Genomic DNA, 27101 nt, shown 5'->3' with positions numbered 1-27101 from the left:
TCACTTTGTAGGCCAGGCTAGATTCAACTCAGAGATCAGCCTGCCTCCGCCTCTGCCTTCTGAGTGCTGGAATTAAAGGTGTGTGCCACCATGCCTGGCTTGAATTGATTTTTGTGGAAGATAAGAGATAGGAAACTTTATGTGTGTGTGTGTGTGTGTGTGTGTGTGTGTGTGTGTGTGTGTGTGTGTGTATGTGGCTCTAGAACATAGTCTGAAATCAGTCAGTGTGGTACTTCCTGTTCTTTCTGCTCAAGATTGCACTGTCTGCTCAGGATTTTCTGTGCTTCTGTATGAATTTTGGGATTGTTTTTCCTATTTCTGTGAAGAATATCATTAGAATCATGAAGGGGATTGCATTGAATCTATAGATTGCTTTCAGGAATACAGCCATTTTTATGACATTGATTCTGTGATCCATTAATATGGAAGGTCTTCAACTTCTTTAGTGTGAAAATTTTCGTTACAGAGGTTTTTCTACCTTCTTGGTTTATTTAGTCTCAGTTATTCCTAGGCATTTTGTTTTATTTTATTTATGAGGCTATTGCAAATGGAATTGTTTTTTTGATTTTGAGACAGGGTTTCTCTGGGTAACAGTCCTGGCTGTCCTAGAACTCACTCTGTAGACCAGGCTGGCCTCAAACTCAACAGGGATCTGCTTGCCTCGGCTTTCTGAGAGCTGAGATTAAAGGCGTGCGCCATCACATCTGGCTGTTTTCCTGAGTTCTTCCTCAGCATGTCTGCTATTGGTGTAAAGAAGAGTTACTGATTATTCTATGCTGTTGTTGTATCCTACTCTTCTGAAAAGGTTTACCAGATCTAAGTGTTTTCTAGTGGAGTTTTTAGGATCCATTACGATTGAATCATCTTGTGTAAGTAGAGGTAATTTTTTTCTTGTTTGTGTTCCTTTTGCTTTGTTGCTCTGGTTAAGAATTCAGCTACTATATTGAATAATAGTGAAGAGGTTGATAGCCTGTTTTGTTAATAATTTTAGAGGAGATACTTGTAATTTCCCCCATTTAGTATAATGTTGACTGTAGGTTTGAGTCTTCAGTGAAGACAGTAGAGGAGATGATTTATTGTGTACATAGCTAGTTCTAGTATGGGCAAGATGGGCCTCTCAGGAGGTCTCAGCAAATACATGGTGCCAGAAGATATAGACCCACAGACAGCAGGTGCAGCCCACAGCTGTATCTACACCCCTGCCTCCAGTGGTCTGTGCTACCCCCGTGGCCTCCTCAGACACACAGGGTTCTTATCTTACTCTGCCTCTGCCTCATCTTGCCCCTGTGCTTTGTGTGGCTCTCCCATTTGGCTCTTATGCAGAGGTTTCTAAGTGCTAAGGACTAGAATAGAGCAGTTTTTTTTTCTTTTTCTTTTTTCTTTTTTTTCTTTTTTTTCCGAGACAGGGTTTCTCTGTGGCTTTGGAAACTGTCCTGAAACTAGCTCTTGTAGACCAGGTTGGTCTCAAACTCACAGAGATCCGCCTACCTCTGCCTCCCGAGTGCTGGGATTAAAGGCGTGCGCCACCAACGCCCAGTGAATGCTTTTCCTTATGTATGTCTGTTCACTACTTGTGTACCTGGTCGCTGTGGAGGTCTGAAGAGAACATCAGATCCCCTGGGACAGGAGTTAGTTGCTGCTGACCACTGTGTGGGTGCTGGGAATCAAACCCAGGCCCTCTGCAAGAGCAACCAGTGCTCTTAATGGCTGAGTCACCTTTCCAGGCCCTGTGCCTTCTTTTTCTATTTCAGATATTACACTTTCTCTGAAGGAGTCCAGTTGGGCCTTTCATACTTTCACATACTCCTCTACCTTCTCCAATATATGAAACATAGTTACACTTAGTTTCCATGCTGGTCCTTTAACTCTCATTTCTAGATCAGCTTTCAGTGAGTTTTAAAAAGTGCTTTATGACTCTGAGTTGTGTTTCCTCTGAAAATTTATATAGCAATTCTTAGTTTGTGGCCTCTCAGCTCTGAACGTTCCCTGCATTGCTTGCTGACGCTAGTCTTTATCAGTGGAGGGCGCTAGGAGAAAGGGTTTCTTTTGGTTCTGTGTGTGTTGTTAATGCTGTCCTCTGATTCAGACTGGCATGTGGGGCCCGGGGTTGCCTTAGGCATGTTCCATATGACTCATTTGGCTTCTGGCTTCTGGTAAATTCTGAGTTTCGGAAACGCTGATCCTAGTGTGTAAGGACTAACCCGCATGAGGCTGGAGAGATTGCCCAGTGGTTAAGAGCACTGGCTCTTAGAGGACCTGGGTTCAATTCCCAGCACCCACATGGCAGCTCACAACTGTCTGTAACTCTACCTCCAGGGGATCTGACATCCTTGCACAGACATATATAGGGGCAAAATACTAATGCACACAAAGTAAAAAATATACAAATCATTAAAAAGAAAAAGAAAAGAAAAAAAAAAGAAGAAGAAGAACCAACCTGCCAAAGATGGAAGAGGTGGTTTCAGGACTGCACAAAGTCTTTTTTTCCCATTTAAAAAATTTTTGATTTCATTTTACATTCCAACCACAGTTCTCCTTCCCACACCTCCTCCCGCCACCCTTGCCTTCTCCTACCTCCCTCACCTTCCCCCTAGCCCACCCCCAGTCCACTCCTCCTCACAGGTAAGGGCTCCCATGAGGAGTCAATAAAGTCTGGTACAATAGTTTGGGGCAGGGCCAGGCTCCTTTCCTATGCATTGAGCTGAGCATATGGCTGAGCATAGCATCCCACCATAGGGAGTGGGCTCCAACAAGCTAGCTCATGTACCAGGTTTGTATCCTACTGCCAGGGGCCCCTCAGCTAGTCCAAGCTTCACAACTGTCTCCCACATACAGAGGGCCTAGCCTGGTGCCCTGAAGGACTGCAGAAAGTCTTATTTTATTTTATTGTTTTGAGCTCTAAATTTAGAGCTGTGGACAGCTTGATGCTCACTATGTGGACTGGACTGGCCTCAAACTTATGGAAATCCTCACCCTCTTAAGTGCTGGGATTATAGGTTTGTACCACCATATCCAGCTTACAAAGCCCAATTTATTGGAGACTTTAGTAAGCAGAAGTGTGCCCTGGATATTGGAAAGCTATTGGCAGGAAGAGGAGCTTATATGCCAAGCTAAACAAAGAAGCTGCAGCCAACTAAAACACTCTTGGTTTTCTCAAAGACTCTTGACATATTCAAAGGTCAGTTAAACAGTCCAGGGCCAGCTAGATGGTTCAGTGGGTAGACTTGTCACAGGTCTACCAACCTGATCCATTTCCTGGGAGGAGAAGAGAGAACCACTCCTGTGACTTGTACTGACACTCACATGTACAGTGAGGCATATCCATGCCTGTACCCATACATACCTTATACACACGATGATCATAACTAAACATTTAAAAATGTTTAAGGGGTTAAGAAATGATGCAGCAATGAAGAGAGCTTACTGCTTCCAGAGGGTCCAGATGTGGTTCCAGCCAAATATCCAGTGCTGACAACTGCTGTAATTCCAGTTCCAGGGGATCCGCTGCCTTCCTTTGGCCTCTGAAGGCATTTAAATGCACTGGTGTATGTGCCCATACAAACACATGCATATGCATCAAATAATAAAATAAATAAAGGTTAAGAAAAAAGAAGAAACAGTTTGGATGTTGGTGGATGGCCATCTTAACAACCTTGTTCATCCTGTAGAGGATAGACTGAGGGACAGGATCACACAGTAGGCATGATGAGAGTTACAGCCAAGATGTCTACAGCCATCTCATATTGGATTTCTATACGTAAACTTCTCCCCATACCAGGGTGTCTTTGTCTTTCCACCACTCCTATTAACAAACTTCTGACTAATTTTACTAGCATTTTTGTAGAGAGTTCATGGCCACCTGCCATCGCCTACAACCATCAAGGATCTTCATCATTCAGTGGGGAGCAATGTCATCCCCTTTGCCAAATCTGAATCCTTTCCTTGGCACCTGTCTCCATCCTGAGGTGTTCTGTGGAATTTTCTTTTGTTTTTGCCTAGTTTTCTGTTCACGTTTAATAGTCCTCTATATGAAGCCTCTGTTGTTTGAAAAACTTCGTGATTTCTGGGTTCCTGAGAGGACTCTTGCTAATGACCTGCTCCTCTTATTGGGTGTTAGAATTTTAAATTGTTGGTGACGAAGTTTGTTGTGTTCCCTTAAGCAGTGTTGGGTTTTGGCTTGGCAGGCAGTGTCCTTGATCTTCAGCAACTTGCTTCTAAGTTTACTCAGGTAGTGCAGAGCTGCCTTGAGTCTACAGTTAATTTACTGCATTTCTAAGGCGACACCCCTCTGGGTAGTCTTCTCACTATGTGTGAGTTGGTAAGGTGGCTTGTGGGTACCCAAACTGTATTTATCCTGCTTTGCTTTGACTCTGGAGACTGTTCATCTGTTGCTTTACAAAAACAAAACAAAACTCCCGTTTTTTGATGTTTGCCTCACTCTTGTGTGGTTTGACACAAGAGTGTTAACATGGTTAAGTGTTAACAAGGTTTAAGTCCCAGCTATAGGCTAAGGGAGCCTTATGTAGACCCTGACCCTGGAGCACTAAGCTCTGTGTACCAGCTTTCTCTCCAATACTTTGTTAATTGTAGCCACTCTAGTGCTCTGAACCCTGCCTCCTGAATTCAAGGGCCCCCCACTTCCCACACTGAAGTCTGGAACCTCCTTCCATCTGGAGCTGCTGACGTCAGGCTCACTCACAGAGCTCTCTGTCTACTCTGTTGAAAACTGCTGCATCATTTATGCCTCTGCTGTCCAGTGGTCCAGGATCTCATGGATGCAAACAGAACAAATGAGCCAGTGTGTCAGGATTGTGATAAAAATTAAAAAACAGGTAGTACCTATGGGCTAAGATAACTAATACTACTAACACTCCATTTTCTTCTTTCATAACCAGCCACCATGTAAATGGGAATTGTCAAGATGTCTAGAGAGTGGTGTGGCCTCCCTGCCAGCTCATCTTTCCAGCTTGCTGCTGCTGCCATTGATGAGCTGAGGAGCCTCTGGAGATTAACCCTTCCCCCGGGAGCCCAAGCAAGGGAAGGAGCTATTCTGATGAGTTCTTGAAGGCAGAGCTACTGCCTTGCCCCAGCAGCCCCACAGATCTACATGTCTGGCCAACTCTGGCTTTGGGTGGCCAGAAGACAAAAAGCTGGACCTACCCTAACTCCCAGGTACCCTTGCTGTTCCTGCCTAAGGTGGAGAAGTGCTAACCCCTGATGGGCAGCTATGCTTCCACACAAATCACAAAGTTGAGAGTACAGAATACCACGCTTGCAAGGTGAGTGGCCATGGATGCATGTCGAGATGATGGGAGAATAATGCTGCTCCTCGGAGCTGTGTGACTCCATCTGGAGGTTGACACGGGGCAGCTGCCTTTTCCATTTTCCTCTGGGGGTGCCTTCCCATTGCATAGCCGGAACTCTGTGCTTCAACTCCACTTGACCCCAAGAGTAGTACCCAGACCTGTGGCTGGAGCATAGAGCTATGTCTAGGCCAAGGGGCTCTATTTAGGCCACCTCAGTGATGGTTGGGAGTTGGGATAGCTTCCTGTTGCAAGCCCTGGGGGAGGCTATCATGTGGCCTTGTGAAATGCTGAATCTCCCACAAGCTTCCCCGGAAAACATGTCTTGTGTGCATGTCCCCAACCCAGAAAAAAGGTTAATTAAGAAAAGAGAACATGACAGCTCATGGACAAGGGGTATGAGAGAAGAACTCTGGGACCTGGGGAACCATGGTCTCCCCATACCTGAGGCTGGACTGCCTGTGCTGGGGCTACATTGCTTCTCTGTTTCAAAGAGCATAGAGTGGCTGGATGTGGTGGCAAATGCTTTTAATTCCAGCACTTAGGAGCCAGAGGCAGGTGGATTTTTGTGAGTTCAAGGCCAGCCTGCTCTACATAGCAAATTCCAGGCCATCCAGGTCTACATAGAGAAAACTTGTCTTTAAAAAACAACAAAACAAAGCTGGGTGGTGATGGTGGCTCATGCCTTTAATGCCAGCACTTGGGCAGTGAGTTCGAGGCCAGCCTGGTCTACAGAGCAAGTTCTAGGACAGGACCCTGTCTAGAAAAACAAAACAAAACACCCCAAAATGAAAACAACAAAACAAACAAAAAACAAGAGTGGAGACCAGAAGAGCTAAGGACAGGGCTAGTGTGGGTAAGTCTAAGATCAACTGCCTTTCCCAGGAAAGACTGAGTGCAGTTAGACAAAAAGTGGCATGCACTAGCCTGAGGGCAGTGGCTAGAACTGTGGTGGTTATTATTCAAAGAGGCACTGTCAGCACTGCCATCAGCCTCAGGGTTGCTGGCCAGTACCAGACTCAAGCTTAGGTGTAGGAAGCCTACCGCTCCACAGAGATGGGCACATGGCTCCTTGATGGGATCTGTTGCCCTACAGTTCTCTGCCATTTACCCAGGGGACCACATTAGGGTCTCCGCTTTCTCGAAGCATCTCCATCTGAGCATTGTCTAGGGGCCTCCTTCACCCTCTCTCATGTTATAACCATGCCTGGCTGTTCTGCAGTTACCCTGGGTTGCTTGTCCCCCACCTGGACTGCAGACACGGAAGCCTAAGAACAGAGGACTGAGCTGTCATGCCTCACGCCAGGTGCTTACACTGCCATCTGTGCCAGAGCATTGCCGTTTCACACAGGAAGGGTCTTCTGGCCCTCCCTCCACCCAGTGGGTTTTGGTGTTCTGTGGTGTTCCAGGTACATTACCCATGTCTCAGCTCTTGTGAGCTTAGATTACCCTGTCACAGTCACTGTCCCATAGCTGTGAAGAGACACCATGACTAAGACAATTATTATAAAATAAACCATTTAATTTAATTGGAGGTTTGGTTAGTTTTAGGGGTTGAGTCCCTCACTCATGGTGAGGAGCACAGCAGCACGCAGGCAGACATGGTCCTGAAGAAGCAGCCGAGAGCTACATCCTGACCTCAAAACACACCCCAGTGACACTTCCTCCAAGGCCACACTAACTCCAGCAAGGCCATACTTCCTAATCCTAATCCCTTCAAACAACTCTACTCCCTGATGGCTAGGCATTCAAATATATGACTCTATGGAGGCCATTCGTACTCTAACCACCACACTCCCTCTGAGGACAGGACTGGTCAGTCACAAGTGTGTGTGTCAGATGCCATTAGTGGAGAGAGAATAGAAGTGGGACAAGACATGCAATGTGACTTGGATGGTATAACATTAGCACCTAGACTACTATTGTACGCCTCAGAGGTACAGCTCTGTGTCATGTGCCCACTGGGAACACGAGCTCTCTTCTTGCCTGTGGACTTGGGCTGCAAGGGCACTGATTTCTGCAGCATTTTTCTCCATTTCCATGTTCCCTAAAAGCAGAGGGCAGAAAGATGGCAGTAGTAGTGGCAGAGCGGGTTGGGGGTGGGGGGAGGGCCTCAGCAGGGTCTGTCTGGGGTGCCATTGGTCTCACATGTCATACAGTTAGTTGAATTTGCTCACTGGTATGCTGGGCTCAGCATGACTGGCCAAGCGCAACCGTGCGGCAGCTGTGGGCTCAGCAAACCAGGTGCTGTTGTTCTGGGGAATTTTCCACTCTGGGTTAATGGCATCCCAGTGAGCAGGGCTGTTGAGTCCATACTGGGTCCTGGGCCAAGGGCAGCTTGCTGAACTGAGGAGTACCTGGGGCCTGCTCTGGGAACAAAGCAATGTCATGGCAAAGACATGGCTGCTGCCTTCGCCCCCCACCCCCCCTTTTTTTGTTGTTTTGTTTTTTTGGGACAGGATTTCTCTGTGGCTTTGGAGGCTGTTCTGAAACTAGCTCTTGTAGACCAGGCTAGTCTTGAACTCACAGAGATCCACCTGCCTCTGCCTCCCAAGTGCTGGGATAAAAGGCATGCGCCACCCCCCCCAGCTAATAATTTATTTAACTTTATTTTATATGCATTGGTGTAAATGTGTCAGATCTGGAGTTACATATAGTTGTGAGCTGCCATGTGGGTACTGGGAATTGAACTCAGGTCCTCTAGAAGAGCAGCTAGTGCTCTTAACCTCTGGGCCCTCTCTCCAGTCCCCCTGGATGCTATGTCTATGGGACCAGTGCACATTGACCCCGAGAAGTACTCAGTGGCTGAGAAGATGTGGCCCTGGGGCTATAGCAGCTACCAAACCCCTGGAAGCTTCTGGCCAGTGTCACCCAAGTGGCAGGTGCGATTTGGGTACCCCTATTGCTCTCTGCCGGGTTTCTCTTTGTCCCAAGACAAAAGACGCTTTTCAGGCAGCACTGGAAGGAGCAGAGTGGACGAGCTTGTTGCTCATCCATCTTGCAACTTTGTCTGTTGCAAGACTTCCACAGACAGGACAGGCATGGTCTCTGACTCAGGAAGCTGCTGTTCCCAAGAAGCTTGCTGGAAACAAGAGCAAACACTGCTGAGCAGCTTAAAATAAATAGTCGACACGGACGATGAGAAGATGGAAGTGGGGCTGTGTTGAGGATGGGGATGGGGACTGCAGGGAGAGTATAGTTTCTCTAGAAGAGGTCACATTTAAAGCAAAACTGGAATGACAAGAAAGGACCTAGCTCTCAAGGTTGACTGGAAGGCTTTGAGCTAGAATCCAGTAGGTTATGGTAAGCATTGGATTACATGGAAGGGACAATGAGAACCTGACAACAGATTTTAAGGCAGAGAATAATATGATCAAGCATCTGATTACAAATTTATGAGGTGTTCTGGGAGCCCTGTGGACTGTGGGCGGGTGCCTCTGGAGAAGCTGAGGGGGAGCAGGGACCTAGGATGGCCTCAGGGGTTGGGAAATCTTGATGGTGGAACCACCATGATTGATGGGCAGGGAGGGTGGGAGTACCACTTAGGGTCCATTATGATTGGAAGGGAAGGATGCCCATCAGAGGTTAGCGAGGCAACCCTATCCCAGGAAGGTCTGAGATGAGGTCCCTGCCTCAGGAAAGCCCAAGAGTAGTTCCCGAGCAGCCAACACTACCTCTAACCAATAGCTCTGAGTCTGGACTTGACAGCAGCTGATTAAGAAATTCCCTTCCAGGGCCGGAGAGATGGCTCAGAGGTTAAGAGCACTGACTGCTCTTCCAAAGGTCCTGAGTTCAATTCCCATCAACCTCATGGTGGCTCACAACCATCTGTAATGAGATCTGGTGCCCTCTTCTGGCCTGTAGGGACATATGCAGACAGAACACTGTATACAGAATAAATAAATCTTAAAAAGGAAAAGAAATTCCCTTCCCCTTGGTCCTCATCAGTTTGCACTACTCCCTGTCATCAAACTTACATTCCCTATGCCCAGACCCCACCTGCTTATCATTTGCCAGATTCTACCTCTCCATATCCAAGGAGCTCTCTATGATGAAAATCTCAAGGTTAAATAATTTTGAGTTTTCATTTTCAAGTCTATTTTTTGGAGGCCACAGTGTATCTGCTTGTATGACTCAATATTTTTCCCTTTTAAGGAAATAAAAAAATTATTTTGAATGAAATATGAGTGACCACATCCCAGGAACACAGATTCAGGTTCCTCAGGGTTTTTTGATTTATGAAATTTAAAAATTAGTTATGGAAAATTTCAATATATCCACACCATAGAAATGAAGGATAATTTGCATATCTATCACTCAGGGATACCCTGCCAACCTTATCCTGCCACACCGAAGCTCATGGAAAACTGTGTAACCCCAGTGCCATTAACCAAACCTGGAATTCATACACTTGTTCATCATTCACTAGGACCCATTCTTTTTTGTTTGTTTGGTTTTTTTTGTTTTTCGAGACAGAGTTTCTCTGTGGCTTTGGAGGCTGTCCTGGAACTAGCTCTTGTAGACCAGGCTGGTCTCGAACTCACAGAGATCCGCCTGCCTCTGCCTTCCAAGTGCTGGAATTAAAGGTGTGCGCCACCAATGCCTGGCTTTAGGACCCCATTCTTCGTCTTTATTTTTTCTTGTTTTCAAGACAGGGTTTGTCTGTTAATAGCCCTGGCTGTCCTGGCACTCACTCTGTAGACCAGGCTGGCCTCGAACTCACAGAGATCCATCTGCCTCTGCCTCCCACGTGCTGGGATTAAAGCATGCACTACCACTGCCTGGCCAGTCTCCATTCTTTTAAAATTTATAATTAATTTTGAATACAAGAGGGACTTAAATTTAGAACTACTTGTTGCCTCTTTTGTGTGTGTTGGGGATGCCTCCAATTTTGAACATGCTGGGCAAGTACTCTACCACTGAGCTAAGTTGTTTTGTTGTTGTTGTGTTTTTAAACATTTTAAGACAGAGTCTCACTAAGTCACTGAACTCAGTACGGCTCAAGCTGACCTGGAATTTGATACTCCCATGTCAACCTCCCGAGTAGCTGGGATTGTAAGCCTATACCTCCAGGTTTGTCACTTGTCTCAAGCAGTTTGTCAAATGTTTATAAGATCAACAGGATTTTTTTTTTACAGGATCTAAATGTCAACATCATAGTTATCAGTTTATTTCCAGTTTCTTTTTACTATGCTCTCTCATTTCTCTTTGATGAAATTTATTGGTGATACGTCCTTAGCGGGTGCTTTTCCCAATCTGGTTCAGCTGTGTGTCTTCACTCTGTTCCATCTCCTCTATTTGCTATAGACTGGCATTAGGTACAGGCACAGGTGTGTCCAGAATGCATCCTCTGGCCTGCATGCATCCCAGGGCATCTGTGGATGCAGCCCAACACATTTATAGACCTGTCATGTCAGTGTTACAAGGTTAGACACTCCTGATAGAGGTCAAGGTTGTCTGGACCCAAGTCATTCCTGCATGTCACTGTGTTCTTCAATAAGTAAGTGTGGATGGAATACTAGCTGCCTTCTGTGATGTAAGTGGCTCCTGACCCTTGGTCCTTAGTGGGTTCAAAGTCTTCTCCCTTCTTATCTCTTATCTGTGGGGAGACTTGCCCTATAGATAGCGGCACTCAGTGGCACCACTATGAAAATGGTAGGATCAGTTGCTGAGTCTTGGATCTTGGATCTTGCTTTGGAGAAATGTTCATTCTCTACCACCCCCCCCTTGAGTCAATTCTTTTCCAAACATTTATGTGTTTGGAAACAGATCTCTGGTTGGTATGGCAAGTGCTTTTCCCACTTCCCACTGCTGATCTTATGTCAGTGCAAACTCATGTATTAAATACAAGTAAAATGCTTATTATATGGCAACAGTTCTTAGGAACCGTTTATGATACAATTGAGAAATGAGTATCAAGGAAGGCAGGATATGTGACCCCAGTCCAGGCCATGCCTAGATCACTTAGGTCAAAGCTTCCCAGGATGCCTCAGCAGACAGCACATACTGTATATTCAGTAACAATACTTTAAGAGGCCCTTAGGTCAAAGGAAATCACTAACAGATGTATTTTTAAAGAGTCAGGCAACCCAAACAGTATTTATGGTACAATTTATAGTAAATATTTGGAAAAGTTAGCAAACATGAATTTTTATTATTATTGTTTTTGTTGTTGTTTTTTAAGACAGGATTTCTCCTGTAGCCCTGGTTGTCCTGGAACTCACTCTGTGGACCAGGCTGGCCTTGAACTCAGAGATGCACCTTCCCCTGAGTGCTGGGATTAAAGGAGAGTTCCACTACCATCTGGTGATAAACTCTATTTGTAATCATAATTATTCCTGGGATATATCTACTTGCCCGACACGTTGATACTACCATCCTTGTCTTGGTCTGCATCAATGTATTCAGTAACTGCCACAACTGAGACCTGCAGACTGACACAGAACACTAAAGGAAGGAGTAAAGCCCTTGAGCTCACTGGAGCTGCTTTGTGTTCCTTCTCTAGCAAGGGTCGTGCAGCACCGCTGTGGCTCAAAGCCTGACCTGGCCTGCCCCACTGGAGCTATTTGTTTTTGGTCACAGTGCTTAAGAGGATTTGTCCCATATCCTTTGACTTGGCTCATTCTTCAACAAACCATTGTTATTTGCTGTTTTCCCATTCAACATCAGTAACAAGAGTAACTTAAAAGAGAATATTGTAGATTAAGAGCTGACCTTCAAAAGCTCACCTGATCTGAAAGAGTTGCCAGCTTTCCTCATAGCCACTGGCTGTCAACACACTTCCTTGTTGATGGGACTGAATTTCCAGAAGCCCTAAGATGCTTCCACCTTCCATGGTGCCTATTCCTACATCTTCAAAGTGGGCTCTGGCATGGAGGAACGTACCCCATGTCTTCCTCCTGACACTGGGCATGGCAGACAGCATACAGATGTAAGAGCCTGTTTATCCGGGGGAGTTTCCACTTCCCTCATTTTGTCCTTCTAGTCCATCCCCAGGGACAAAGACAACCCACCTGGCCTACAGACCTATATACAAGAGAGAAAATAACTATTATGCATGCTGAGTTTTGAGGCCACTGACAGCTGTAGCTGACACAGAAGAACACAGGAGAGAAAGATAAGTGAGGATGTGTAACACCCCGGAGGCCTCTTTCCTTCTAAGAGGGGTAAACTCACATTTAACTAGCGTTATGTTCATTGACCCTCAAACCACAGAGCTGGCAGAGAAGCCCTTATCCCAAGTGAATGGTCCCTCTTCAAGCTCAGATGGACCCAAGCTGAGCTGCTAGGGAGCCCTGTAATGGGGGCCACCACATTCAGTTGGTGCCCAGGCCCACCTGTTGCTGCCTAAGTCCTAACCTTTCTGCTGCTGGAAAGATGGTAGGAGTACCTGGGAGCTCTCAGGAGCAGGGAGTGGGTGACAGGCTAGTCAGTACCCTAACCCTACCACATGCTGGGAACCAGAGGGGTGGGGCCCTATACTGAAAGCCACACCTGCCAGATTTTACTAGTCCAAGCTACCTTTCTGAACACATTGGCTACCCCCCAGGTCTGGTCCCATTCCTGCCATTGGTCTCTCAAATGTGTGAACAAAGTAGAAAAATATGAGTTGTGTTGAGTCACCAGGTGCCACAGCAGCCTTGCTGGGTGGGTGGGAACTGAGTGTTGGCACACTTAAGTCTGTTCAGCTTCAAGTTGAGAACTGAAGCACAGGCATGCATAGTTTTGAAGTTATGAATGGGGCTGGGTCATAGTTGGCTTCCCAGCTCTTCATAGCTAGCACATGCCTGCCTGTAATCTCAGCACAGGTCCCAGAATGTGCAAGGTGGAGGCAGGAGGATCAGAAGATGAAGACCATCTTGGGCTACATACACATCCTGAGCCACCCGAGACCCTGTTTCAACCAAAGATTGGTGATGGGGTTTCTGGCAGCTGCAGAGGCAGGTGGGTGACTCCATGTCTGAGACTGTCCACGTGAGAGACACAGGGGCAGACGTGCATCAGTGCCACTGGGACATTGGCCTCCTGGAGGCGTCTTTACCTTTGTACTCTTATTAATTCCTTCTAGGCCTGCATGCCAGGCACCCTGGCCAGCTGGCAGATCTGCTATGCTCTGCTGACCTTAACCTTTTCAACTCCTGCCCTCTAGACTACCCTGTTCCCTCTAGGCTCCCCAACCCTCCTGTAGCTACCCACTTCTCCCTGGGTACACAAGTTCTTCCTTCCAATGAAGGTTCTGTCCCTGTAACATGGTAGTGTCCTTGGAGAGCCAACCCCTCCTGCATGGAGCTTCTGATGGAGGGGTAACGATGGCATCCCAAAAGATGTCCACATCCTATTATTTGGCAAAAGAGAACTTTAGGGAGCTGGGAAGAAGGTTAAGTGGGCATGAGGACTGAGTCAGATCCATAGCACTCATGGAAGATTTGTGTGGCAGCATGTGCTAGCAATCACAGCACGAGGAGACAGATAGACAGCTAGGGGGATTCTGGTAGCTTGGGAGGTGAGGGGTTGGTCCTAAGCCACAGAGTGGAGCAGCTGCCTTGGGAATCCATGTACAACATGTCTGGAAGTCATTCTCTAGTTACAGACCAGACACAAATAGATAAGCCAGCACACCTACCGCCCATACCTGGTGGTGAAGACAGAATGGGCAAAGGGCACTATCAGGCACTTTATAACCATGCACAAACATTATCAGACACTGCTTTTACAGCTGCAAGGAGGCTGTCTGTCTGCTAAAGTCAGCACGTGCTGTTGGCTTGCCCAGGGCCCCAGTGGGATGGCCACATAGGCAACCCCATTGTTCTGTGCTCTCAGGTGAAGGGCACACACGTGCCCTGGAGAGGTCATAACTGCCTGAACCTTTAAAACTGGCAGGGCAGGGCAGGGCAGGCTGGCAATGCCTGAGCAGTGACCTGGAGTGCTAGCAGCTCCGCAACTGCACACTGCTTTTTGTTTTTTTCCTTCATACATTTTGTAAAAAGAATTTTCCTTTAAAAGTAAAAGGAGAAATTAGTATCAGAATATCCCAGGTCTTTGGCAGAAATCTCACCATCTTTGCCGGCATCTCCATATCAGGCTTGGTCATCTGTGGAGTAGGCTCTCTTGTTTATCAGCCAGTCCCAGAGTGGACTTGGGGACTCACCCCACCAACAGAGCAGATCTGTTCTGGTTAGTGCTATCTCCTGTGATTACACCCAGGACTGGCTTTCAGGTGAGTAAGAGAGGAAACCTAGGGTTTTTCCTGTGGTACAAGGTGCAGGGAAGGATTGATGTCTTCCAGTTGGTGTTTACACAGCATGAGAACAGGATGGCTTTGGAGGTTAAGATGAGGGTGGCAAGGTCACTGCTTCCTCCTCCTGACCACCCACAATCTCGCAGGATGCGATGCACAGGGCTAATGGGGGTGCTGTTCACCCTGGTCAGCCTGCTGCAGCTGGCTGTAGCTCTGAGAATCGCAGCCTTCAACATCCGGACTTTCGGGGAGACTAAGATGTCCAACGCCACCATCTCTAGATACATTGTGAAAGTAAGTGCAGGTGCCCATGCCTGAGAGCAGACAGACCCCAGGGAGAGGTGGACGCTTCCCCAAGGGCCACAGAAGCCAATGAAATTCAGGCCTTACCAGTACCTGGGTGATGTCAGGGTTGTCAGCCCAGGTCACTGTCACACTGCCCATGGCTGGCAGATATGTGACAGGCGTGTAAGCTACAGCTAGAACTGTGCCATGAACAGCAGCAGCAGCTCTGGCTGTCTGATGTCCACCCAGCCTGTCTTGCTAAGTTGTTGTGACCCTGCCCCCAGATCCTGAGTCGCTATGACATCGCTGTTGTCCAAGAAGTCAGAGACACCCACCTGGTGGCTGTTGGGAAGCTACTGGATGAACTCAATTGGTGGGTGATAGTGCTGGGGTCCTGGAGTGTGTATATTACTACCACTTACAGGGGAACAGCCTCATTCCCTCACTCCCTTTGTTCTCCATGGATGGGACCTTGCTACCAGCTGCCAGGAGGTTCCCTTTATGGTCTCAAAGGATCTTTGGATTCCTTTATCCAGGGACAAACCTGATACCTATCGCTATGTGGTCAGTAAGCCGCTGGGCCGCAACAGCTACAAGGAACAGTACCTTTTCTTGTACAGGTAAAGTCACGCGCTGTCAAAGTCTGAGAATACAAGCACAGGATGTAGACAGTACCCAAAATCTGTACTGCAGAGGCTGAGGGTGGTCTGGAAGCCCAGGGTATACCTCTTTCACTTGGGAGGCCCTTAAAGAGTACGGTAGCAATGTATACTACAGGGCAAGAGCAGAGGGCCACAGGATAAGGTAAAGGCCAGATGATGCCTCTCGCAGCTTGTAACAAGACAAGGACTTGGGTTAGCCTTGTTGTGTCATGGTGAGTAAGTATACACCTAGTCTCTCCTGCTCCCAGGACAGTAGCTTCTAGAAGGCTGGAGAGAGTGGCTCCCAGCCCTGAAGTAAATTCTGCCTGGTCTTTCCTTAGGCCTGACCAGGTGTCTGTTCAGGACAGCTATTACTATGATGATGGCTGTGAGCCCTGTGGGAATGACACCCTCAGCAGAGAGCCGGCCATTGTCAAGTTCTTTTCCCCATTCACGGGTGAGTGCTGCCACTTTCAGCCCTGCCCAGGCCAAGTCAGAGTCACAACTTGCAGCTCACACTCAGACCTCTAGAAGGCTGTGGCAGGGCTGCCTCAGCTCCCAGTGCTCTCAATTTGCATTCAATTACAAGGATGATGCCTATCCTCTGAGAGACTGTCACACACTCTATTGCTGCTCCACAGCTAAGCCAGGTCCTGCATGAGGGCCCCAGTATATCCTCAAGCCAGCTACAATCCAGGCTGGTCTCTAGATACCATGTCTGCTGTCTCCTCAGAGGTCAGAGAGTTTGCAATTGTGCCTCTGCACGCAGCCCCAACTGATGCTGTGACTGAGATTGATGCCCTCTATGACGTTTACCTGGATGTCCGACAAAAGTGGAACCTGGAGGTGAGACCATCCTAGGGACAGTGGGTTCTATTGGTCCTGTTTGTCACTGGACCAACAGGCATGTTTCCCCGTAGGATGTCATGTTGATGGGAGATTTCAATGCTGGCTGCAGCTATGTCAGTTCCTCCGAATGGTCTTCCATCCGCCTCCGGACAAGCCCTGTCTTCCAGTGGCTGATCCCTGACAGTGCGGACACTACTGTCACATCTACACACTGTGCCTATGACAGGTAAGCAGCCAGGATGTGCTTGGCCAACCTTAGAATCAATGGCCAACCAACCCTTCACTCCCTGTCTCCTATTCAAATGAGCAGAAACTTTGGCTCACAGGGTCCTAGTTTTCTTGTCAGAATGGCTGCTGGTGATAGGGTCCCATCTGGGTATCCCTCACATGCTAGTTCCCACCAGTGCAGGGCCCTCTCTTAATGCTCCTGGGTGGATCAAGTTTAGACCCCAGGGCCTGGAAACCGTTATCCAAGACTATGTGAAGCAGAGGGTGACGGAACCTTGTCCTTTGGCGTCCTGCAGGATCGTGGTTGCTGGAGCTCTGCTCCAGAGAGCTGTTGTTCCCAACTCTGTTGGTATCTTTGACTTTCAAGCAGCATACGGCCTTACCAAGCAGCTGGTATGTGTCCTTCCTTTATGTGGTTTAAGCAAACCGACACTGTGACTGTGACTGTCAGGACACATGAGATGCGGGTGGAGGTGGTTTAGGTCAGGAGCAGCAAGGATTCCCTGCCTGCTCACTCTTTCTGGGGTGGAGAAGTGTGCTCTGACCTCATGCCCTCCCCACCTCTGCAGGCTGAAGCCATCAGTGACCATTACCCAGTGGAGGTGACACTCAGGAAAACCTGATGTCATCAAGCAGCACAGCCATATGCACAGACATGTGTGGTGCTGCTGCGATCCATTGTCCCAGGACAGACAGAATGACTACCATATGGACTAAGAAATCCGGTTTAATTGAGGTAAATAAAGCTGAGCTCAAGCAGTGGCATTATCTGTATATCAAGTCCTTCCTCCCCAGGCAGCTCCATCTGTCACCTGAGAAGACCTGGGTTGCATACTAGGCGCAGTCTCTGGGCTGTCAATGTTTCTCTAGGGCCTTGACCAGAAGGTCGTTCAGGCGGCCAACCATGGGCCGGGGGTCATCAACGAGTCCTGCTGCTATCATGGCGTTCTCATAGATCTGAAACGTAGGAATGGGACAGTAAAATCAGGATGGGGGTTCAAGTCCAGCCTGACCTACATGTGACCCCTAGGAAGAGAGTAGCTTCCTACCCGCAAGGCAGACAAAGAAATGCAGTCAGTCCTCCTCACCTGATCCACCAGCAGCTGGGCCAGCTCCGGCTCCCGCTCTCTCAGCTGACTGAGCTTCTTTATTAGTGTGTGCCTGCATCACAGAAACAGAGAGGGAAATCAGCCCAAGTTGAGCATCACTAACTCAGGGATTCTGTTGTTATGATTATTGGAACGCTAAAAACTATAATGTGTCTAGACTGTCTAGCATAAAAAAATACCCAGATTCTAGAAGTTACCCAGACAACAATCACCATAAAAGTGCCAGCATCACCGGGTGGTGATGGTGGAACCTTTAATCCCAACACTTGGGAGGGAGAGGTGGGCAGATCAAGGCCAGCCTGGTCTACAGAGCTAGTTCCAGGACAGCCAGGACTACACAGTGAACCCTGTCTTGAAAAACAAAAACCCCAACTGACCACAAAGCCTAAACTATAGAGCTTTTTAGAAAGAATTGATTCCACAGAAACCCTAAAGTACTAAGATTTATAAATTTGATTGTAATAAAAATCAAGATCTTACTGTCATCAAAAGATACCTAAGACAACAGACATTTGAGTTGGAGAGCTGGCTCAGAGGTTAAGAGCACTGACTGTTCTTCCAGAGGTCCTGAGTTCAAGTCCCAGCAACCACATGGTGGCTCACAGCCATCTATAATGAGATCTGGTGCCCTCTTCTGGTGTCTAGGCATACATAGATGCAGAATTCTATACACCTAATTAATAAAAGACAACAGACATTTGAAATTAAAGCCAGGCACAGTGGTGTACACCTTAATGCTGGCACTTGTGACACAGAGGCTGGTAGAGCTCTGTGAGTTGGAGGCCAGCCTGGTCTACATAGCAAGCTCCAGGAAAGACATCACTACATGGTGAGACCCCCATCTCAAACAAACTAACTACAAATGAACACTAAAGAAGAGAACCCAGTAGGAGAGAAGTCTGAGAAGACAGGTTCTATGTCAGATCAATAAATGCAAGGTGTTCACCCCATCATGAACCTGGGAACTCTGTGGGAACAGGGTAAAGGCAGCTCACACTGCCTGGACCACCAAGGACCGTACAACCTAGAGAAGTGTGTGTTCATAACAACCCTGTTCCCAACAGCTCCAAACTGGAAGCCACACAAAATGTCTGTCAAACAAGTAAGCTGTTCTAAGGTGGTTTAACACAATGAATGTTACTGTTGAAAAAAGTACTCTGCCACGTATACCCATAACATTAAAAATGGCAACTGCTGCCAGGTAGTGGTGGTACACGCCTTTAATCCCAGCACTCGGGAGGCAGAGGCAGGCGGATCTCTGTGAGTTCAAGGCCACCTGGTCTACACAGTGAGTTCTAGGATAGCCAGGACTGTTACACAGAGAAATCCTGTCTTGGGGAAAAAAAAAATGGCAACTACCAAAAGTGGCTATAAGGGCACAGAGACGGCAAAAAATAAAACAAAAAACAGGCAAAGTGAGAAAATGTCAGTTTTGTAGTTTAACTCAAGGAAACAGAACTCTAGTAGGAAAATGGGAAACAAATTAGATCAGCAATGTTCTATTTAAACTTCCAGTGAGCACTTTTTAACTTCTGCTTAACTCCAAGGGCCTTCTCTTAGAGCCATCCTTATATGGCACACAAGCATAACATCCACGCTTTGTAAATGCTCTCCAGACAGAAGATCCTGGGCGCAAACAATCTGTAGGAGCCCTCGACAGCTGTGAGCTGGACCTGGGCATACCTGGGGTTGATCTCCAGAGTGGGTTGTAGCAGTTGAGCACGTTCCTCCTGGGTCTTGGCCAGCTGCTGCATTCGCAGGAAGTGGCGAGCAGCCCCCATCTCCAGCACCGTCACCATGGCAGGGTGGGTGTCCAGGCGGAAAGTCACCTGCAAGCAAGGCCCAGGATGAGGAAGAACCTAGTAGTGAGGGGCCCAGGGTTGACAGGGTCTGAAGTTAACCAGGCCATCAGGTACAAGGCAGACTGGCCCGATGGTGGTGGCACCTGCTTCTATATCAACTGCTCCAGTAATTTGTCCAGGTTGTGATAACAAAGATCACAGCTAGACATCTAAGGGGTATGGACTTGGACTGGCTCTGATCCTTCTCCCCAGTGGCTAGGAGACCAGAGCCTCAGCTGTCAAGTGAGGCCTCTTCATGACAGGAGGCACAAACACGAACCTTGTGTTCCAATGAGGCCCTCAGCAGGTAAGGTCAAGAGGAGACAGAGGCGGCTTTTTGGAAGCACCCGCCCTGAGACCTAAACCTCACTGGGGTCCAGAGACAGTAGACTGCCAGGCTTGAGAGTGACAGTGCCAGGTAAGACAAAGCTTTGACAGTGAGATGCTAGTGCCTAGTGGCGTTCCCACCCGGCTTCAGTGCCTTTCCATGGATCCCACTAGGCCAAGTATCTCAAGCTAGAACAGTCAGGCTCTGCAGTTCCCAGTATCTGCAGGGAGGCTTTACCTTCACGTTGGTGACACGAGAACCCAGTGCGTTTCTCATCCAAGCCATTAGCTCTTCTGTTTCCTTCTCAGGCAGGCATTCACCAGCTGTACAAGAGAAGTGAGTGAGCCCAGGGCCCACTAACCACTGTCTCACTCTGTGGGCTCCACTTAGCACATTCCTGAGCTATTGCTAGCTATATTACCTCACCAGAACCAGGGACAGAGGCTCTTGGAAATGCCTTTCACCTTGAACAAAACCTGTGGTCGTTTCTGTCCTCTGCAATTTTTTTAGGACTTTAAAAAGAAAAATCTGAATCCAACCATGGCAGTACGGACTGTAATCCCAGTACTCGGAGCAGTGAGATGGGAGGATAAGGAGTTCATGGCCAGCCTGGGCTATAACACCTATCTTTAAAAAAGGGGGTGGAGTGGGGTGGGAGCAATTCCACCTCTCTCCAAAAGTCTGGTCAATTGCAGGAACCTCCACAGGAGGAGCATCAGTAATGCATGGACCCTAGATGTTCCCACTGCTTGTTAGGATTTTCCCAAGCAGCTTCCTGCATGGGCTGGTGAACTAAAATTCAAGTGAGAAAGAGAATGCTGTGTTCATGGCAGGTCAAGATGGCCTTGGGGGATAAGTGACAGTTTCCTGCACAACATTCCCATGGGACCATTCCCCACAGAGATGGGAGTCAACCTGGAGATGTATCCTCAAACTTTTCCTCCTTATAGTGGTCAACGACGATGTCTGTCTCCACAGAGATCAGCTTCTTCTTGTCGAATTCCCTCAGGTGCAGCAAAGTAAGCTCATCAAATTGCTCGTAGCAGAAGAGTACCTGCGGGTGTCCAGGCCTATTAGCCCAAAGTGCACAGGGGATGCTACAGACACCGGGGTTCTGGGGCCTGAGACACAGCTCACCAGAGCTTCTAAGAGAGGCTCTTGCTGACTTGGTGACAGATACACACATTATTCATCTACCTAATGACAGGCACATCACAGACAGGGGACTGCCTTACACCACACAGCCCTCAAACACATTCAGTCATTTTCTCTTATGACGAGTTGGGAGTTAAGCCCTTCCCTTAGAGCTCAGACCCTCTAAGATACCATTCTTGGACTAGCTGCAGGCCGGAGTCCACCCACCTCTGTTTGTTTCTGCTTCATGGCCTCGTAGTACGGTGAATGCTCAGCCAGGTGACGGTTAGGGGCACACAGGTAATAGATGTTGCGGGTGCCAGCCTGCATTCGGCTGGCATAGTCTGATAGACTGGTCAGCTGCCCAGCAGGCAGGGCTGAGGACTCATACCGTAGCAGCTTCGCAATGTCCTCCTGCAGACATGGGTAGATCACTGCTTACCCCAGGGCCAAGATCTGAGCACCATCCCCAACTCTGATTTGTGGTAAAGCTTGCAGTTTTCTGGCTCCCTGGCCTGTCCCCCAGACATGATGATGTATTCAGAGTTTCAGACAGGCCCATGAGTCCCACTGAAGACACATATAAGACCATGGGAAAACTTTTTAACCTAGGTGGCCTAGGGCCTCCAGGAGAGCTGGGCAAACTATTTCAGGGTAGCCAGCCTTATTTATGGCAGACACTACACTGGGGCCTAGTAGCTTCTCTCTGTTCTCAGTGGCAACTGGACCCAGACAAAAATTTTACATTTCTCAGCCTCCTCAGAGCCAGGAGCTTTCATGGTACCAGTTCTGGAGTATATAGCAGAGAGAAAGGCCTTTAGGGAACAGGACACAGATAGGACCAATGCAGCCCACACAGGCTGTGCAGAACAGGAACAGCAATAAAGCAGGTCCCTGGAGCTGCCAGCTTGGATGCTACCATATCTAAGCCACTGACACCCCTGACCATCCCAGCACAAGAACTTGGGGAGATGGTGTGAAGAACAATTGAGAATAGATCCAAATGAACATGCTATGCCTTAGACACAAAGTAGACAGGGGCAGATAGAGATAGAGGTTTTCAGATCTGCCAAGGCAAGGTGTAGCCACACCCATATCATACAAACACAAAAGTGAACTCAGCATTTGGCAAAGGCCCTGGCCCAGCAGATGCTACTACATGCTGTTAGCTGGAGAAAGGCTCGGTGGTTACAGGCGCTTGTTGCACAATCTTCACAAGGGCTGGAATTTAGGTCTCAGCAGTCACACAATTAGGTGTCTCACACACCCATAGCCCCAGCTCCAAGTTGGGGCTTTCTGGCTTCCAACCAAGCTGAGAAAATACAAGTTCCCAGTTTAAGGAGATATAGTGCCTTAAAAAGCATAGATGGGGTGTCACAGAAGGCCACTGACACTCTGTGGCCTTTATGGGTGTACCTGCATACATGTATACACACACACAGGTGCGTACATAAATGAATAAATCTTGACAACTGGGATCAATGAGAGTGAAGGGTATCATACTGGGTCATAAATGCTCCCAAGGACTCATGAGCAATGATGCCCAAAGCAGCAGTATTCACAGCTGAGGCCTTGAGAGATGGCTGGATCACAAGGGCCCCAGCACACTCATGAGTTCATGACTAAATGGGGTCCAGCTGGAAGTCATTGGGAGTGTGCATTAAGGGTACATCTGCCCACAGCCCCTTCCTTTCTCGTCTGCTTCCTGTTTCCACATGCTCCTAAGGCTTCACAAAAGTCCTCAAACATCAAAGGCAAAGGGTCACTGGGTGAAAATAACTCTTCCCCTCTTCAAGCTGATCTCATTGGCTCTTTGTCACTGTGATGGACAGACAACAAACGGTATTGCTCAAACCTGCTGACAATCTGGTGGGAGACGGCCCAGAGAAGATCCATGGAGCCTGCCTTGGCACCTGCATACCAATGAGCTATGAATGGTCTTTAGGGTAGTGACATCCATGGATTTTTTGTTTGTTTGTTTGTTTTTTCAAGACAGGGTTTCTCCATAACTCTCCATCCCTGTTAGTTTCCCCTCACTGAGAAAAGACCTAAGAAAATCAACTTGAACAATTAACTGAGGGGAAGCACTCATTCTGAGTATGGGTGGCACAATCCCATAAATTGGGGGCCCAGGTAAAAATAAGAGAAAAATAAGATAGTCAGAAAACACAGGAATTCTCTATCTGGGCTCTGGACTCCAACCACCCCCTGCACCCACCCAACTGAAACCTCTGTAACCAAGAGCAGATTGAAGCTGCTTTCAGTTGCTTTTGTCAGGTATTCTGTCAGTCACTTGAATTTGACCAACACAGTTAAGAACATATACTATCTATCAGGAGACCCAGCCTAATGTTCCAAATGCTGACCCTTGGCAGCAGAGGGCAGGTGTCCATCTGCCTTAACACCACATTCAGTCCACAGCCCTGTGCAGTTTCCTCTGGAACAGGGATGAGGTTGACCGATAGGACCAGAAATCAGCCTACCTTGATGTTTTGCTCTGCAGTGGTCACAATGCCCTCCCTCATGAACAAGCCATAATCTTCAAAAAATTTGGCGTATTTTTCAGCATCTTTTTTACTCTGGTCAAGGAAGAACTTGATCAGTCTCTGCTGTAGAACATCCCGGAGTTTCCTACAGAACAGAAGTTACTGACTGTAAACAGGGCTTTCTGTGAAGTACCAGGGCCATGGGTGCATGAGAAATGCACACCACACCAGAAACTGAAGAACAGGCATAGCAGCACACCTGGAGTCAAATGGAAACTATAGAATAAAAGGGACCCTGCACTGCCCCCAAATGAGAAACACCCTACAAGAAGATGACAGTATAAACTTCGAGAGGACAACCAGTAGCGGACATCTTGAGAAGGTGTCTGTCTACCCTGAGCACCGGCAGGGATCACGCATCAGAAATAAGGAGAGTGACTTCCACTGTAGAACATAACAAAACCATTATGAACAGGCTCAGGGTTAAAATGAAGCATGCAGTGCTGAAGCCACCAGAAACTGCCGTCTAACCATCCTAGAGAGAGGAAGGAATGTCTGTGTTAGAAAACAAGCCAGGCAGTGACACACGCCTTTGATCCCAGGGCTCAGGAGGCAGAGGCAGGTGGATCTCTGTGAGTTTGAGGCCAGCCTGGTCTCCAGAGTGAGTCCTACCTAGGACAGCCAGGGCTATACAGAGAAACCCTGTCTCAAAAAACAAAACAAAAAAAAAAAAAAACAAAAAAAACAAAAACAAAAACAAAAAAACAAAACCAAAACAAACCCAGGAGAAGCCTAATAGGGATAAGTTACAGCACAGTATGTATGCACGCAAAGGCTGAACATACACTGCAGAGCTCCTTGTATTTAGGTCAGTACTGTATGTATTATACACCCATAACCTGGGACATACTGAGTAGATTACACATAACCTGTGTAATCTGGCAAAGTTACAACATTATTCTGCAACCAGGACATTTTTACTGCATTATCACATAAAGCCCTAAAGCAGTTTTATATACGGGGTCAGGGTCAAGTGCACAGGAGTGGGCTTTAGTAAGGGATGGTTACTGTCTTAGTTAGGTTTTCTATGGCTGTGATAAAACAGAGCCATGAACCCCAGTGCCTGGTGTGCCGGGCCAGCACAAGGGGCACAGTGAGGCTTGTTGAAGGGAGAGGAATTAGCAGAAAGGCAGTTCCAAACCAGAATAATATAAGAATGCAATACACCCGACAGGAACAGAGTGTTCCCTGAATAAATTGGGCAATCAGGCCACAGTCCATATAAGTGATAACATTTTTTTTTAAGATTTTATTTATCTATTATGTATACAACATTCTGCTTCCATGCATATCTGCACACCAGAAGAGGGCACCAGGTCTCATAATGGATGGTTGTGAGCCACCATGTGGTTGCTGGGAATTGAACTCAGGACCTCTGAAAGAGCAGTCAGTGCTCTTAACCTCTGAGCCATCTCTCCAGCCCCAAGTGATAACATTTTTAAATACTATGGAATACTATAGAAAGGGGTTGTCTAGCATGTATGAATCTCTCAGTTCAATCCTAATACCACTTTAGAAAAATTCATAAATAAGTGAAATACTGAAAATTTGTTGAAGATTTATACTGACAATCTTCTAAATAAGAAAGTACCCTGGATTTGGGAAAGTAGCTCAGTGAGAGAATACTTGCCTGGCAATAACCAGTCCTGTAAAAATGAGCAAACTAACAAACAAACAAAAACAAAAACCCCAGCTGGTAGTGGTGGCGCACACCTTTAGTTTCAGCATTCAGGAGGCAGAGGCAAGCGGATGTCTGTGAGTTTGAAGCCAGCCTGGTCTACAAAGCTACACAAAGAAACCCTGTCTCGAAAAAACAAAACAAAACAAACAAAAAAAGAAACCCCAAAACAAAAACCCAACAATAAAGTGTGCATATATGTACAAACTAACATACCTACCACTTCATATGATACTCACTGAGAGAGAGCAAGAGTCATCAAACATAGAGAAACTACAAAGATATCCCTTTACCCCAGAGAACATCACAAATCAAGGGACAAGTCAAAATCCTGCCCCACCCACAGGAGCAACCTCTTTCTTTCCTGAAAGTACCCCACATTTCCAAATGCAGGGCCACTCTACAGAATACTGGCCTGATACCACAAGAAACCCTCTGGGGAGAGCAAGTGACTGAGACTTATTTCCCTGGGCTTGACATGACCATTGCCACCAGGAGCAAAGCGGCAGTCAGCAGCTGTGGCAGTGCAAAGACTAATGTACAACAGACAGCTCCCCGCCGTGGTTACTGCTCCTTTTCCAGGAGAGAGGGTAACAAGACTTTCTCAGGACAGAAGCCAACCCTCCCTTGAGATTCCAACCATTGTCCTGCCACAGCCACATACAGGCTGAGGAAAGTTGACTGGAGTGCACTTGAGTCGCCATGCTCCTATGATAAGGTGACCCAATTTTCCCCACTAAGCAGAACCCAACAGTCTCTATTTTCCTTGTCGGCTCCCTGTCTAATCCACCATTTTTTATGTCTCCCAGGAGATTTAACATCACACAAACCTGCTTGCTCACAACCTGAGGGTTGAAAACTGTAGACCCAGCAGGGCTTGAGGACAGACAACAGCAAGGACAGAGCAATGCCAACAGCTGGTTCTAAGGTTCTACTGAGTAGAAAGAAGTCTTTGTAGATTGGAGACACCCCAGTACACAGAGGAAAATGGCATCAGGAAGACAACTCTGCCGGAGAGGGTCCAGAGCAGAAATGCTTTAGCCTACTCCCTGGCTCTGATTGGTTTTACATTCTGGCTAAGGCGACTGCTTCTGTATGAGATGAGTTCAGACCACCCAGCCTGACAAGACACGGTTCATGGTGGAGGATGAACATGACTGCTCAGTCAGACTAGGGACACTGAAGCACAGCCACTTCACTTCCATACAAGAATCAGGCCTGATGTCCTAGTTTCAGAAGAGCTTCCCAGATCCAAATCAGCTCTATGCTTGGTTCTAGGGTCACCCTTGTCTCATCCAACTCTGACACATTGTGACTAGAATCGCTCCAGCTATGGCCATACCTAGGCTGGATGCAGGGGTTGGGCCACAGTTGGTACCAGTAATTCATCAAAGATAGCCCACAACCCTCTTCATCAGTGGAGAGCAAGGCAGCACCCATCCTTAGGAGCTTCCGCATACTCAGAGCCTGTGCCTATACGAGCACCTTCACTGCCAGCAATGGAAAAGCACCATTGTGGGGTCTGGAGCTGCCCTGCACTGTGGGCACACATTCTGCAGTCTGGGGTTAGCAGCATCAGAGAGGGCTGAGAAAAAGGACCAAGTTCTTTCTTCATTCATTGTACAGTTGTATTTAATGGGAAAAGTAACTTGTGTTCCACCCTAAGAGCCTGGAATATATACTACTGTGCAGTTGTTACAAGTGCTCCCCAAAACATTACTGGGAGTGCCTGTGACCAAAGGGAACAAGCTGAGGCACCCGTCAGTACAGCTCAGCTTGGCCCAGGCATAGCTCCACTGTTTCTAGGCTCAACCTCAGTAGTGGCCCAGGCAATCTCAAATTCTTCCTGACAACAGTTGCTCAACAGTAAACCTCAGAGGTCAGGACACATAGAAGGGCAGAAGGGATCCTGCCCTCAGGC

General features: G+C 47.5%; 2 protein-coding genes across 4 annotated transcripts in view; one reads left to right on the top strand and one right to left on the bottom strand.

The window, feature by feature from the left end:
• The window catches only part of Dnase1 (deoxyribonuclease 1), a 35755-nt gene extending 18449 nt beyond the window's left edge, over positions 1 to 17306 (top strand). For 2 of the 3 annotated variants that reach the window (XM_035448045.1, XM_035448046.1), the window contains 10 exons: positions 4896 to 5279; positions 13107 to 13247; positions 14688 to 14835; positions 15111 to 15199; positions 15363 to 15446; positions 15809 to 15924; positions 16201 to 16313; positions 16388 to 16542; positions 16841 to 16937; positions 17114 to 17306. In XM_035448045.1, the coding sequence (XP_035303936.1) occupies positions 5218 to 5279; positions 13107 to 13247; positions 14688 to 14835; positions 15111 to 15199; positions 15363 to 15446; positions 15809 to 15924; positions 16201 to 16313; positions 16388 to 16542; positions 16841 to 16937; positions 17114 to 17167 (1059 nt within the window). In that variant the 5' untranslated portion in view covers positions 4896 to 5217 and the 3' untranslated portion in view covers positions 17168 to 17306. The remainder of the gene's footprint in view (positions 1 to 4895; positions 5280 to 13106; positions 13248 to 14687; positions 14836 to 15110; positions 15200 to 15362; positions 15447 to 15808; positions 15925 to 16200; positions 16314 to 16387; positions 16543 to 16840; positions 16938 to 17113) is intronic. The other variant, XM_035448047.1, reaches the window with a different exon arrangement.
• The window catches only part of Trap1 (TNF receptor associated protein 1), a 31446-nt gene continuing 21598 nt past the window's right edge, over positions 17254 to 27101 (bottom strand). The window contains exons 12-18 of the mRNA XM_027424025.2: positions 23440 to 23587; positions 21185 to 21370; positions 20738 to 20876; positions 20060 to 20145; positions 19337 to 19482; positions 17633 to 17705; positions 17254 to 17501 (exon numbers count right to left, since the gene is read on the bottom strand). Coding sequence (XP_027279826.1) covers positions 17400 to 17501; positions 17633 to 17705; positions 19337 to 19482; positions 20060 to 20145; positions 20738 to 20876; positions 21185 to 21370; positions 23440 to 23587 — 880 coding nt within the window. The 3' untranslated portion in view covers positions 17254 to 17399. The remainder of the gene's footprint in view (positions 17502 to 17632; positions 17706 to 19336; positions 19483 to 20059; positions 20146 to 20737; positions 20877 to 21184; positions 21371 to 23439; positions 23588 to 27101) is intronic.

The sequence above is a fragment of the Cricetulus griseus genome, chromosome 7 (assembly GCF_003668045.3).
Source record: "Cricetulus griseus strain 17A/GY chromosome 7, alternate assembly CriGri-PICRH-1.0, whole genome shotgun sequence".
Classification (NCBI taxonomy): domain Eukaryota; kingdom Metazoa; phylum Chordata; class Mammalia; order Rodentia; family Cricetidae; genus Cricetulus; species Cricetulus griseus.
This window is presented reverse-complemented; position numbering and strand designations above follow the sequence as displayed.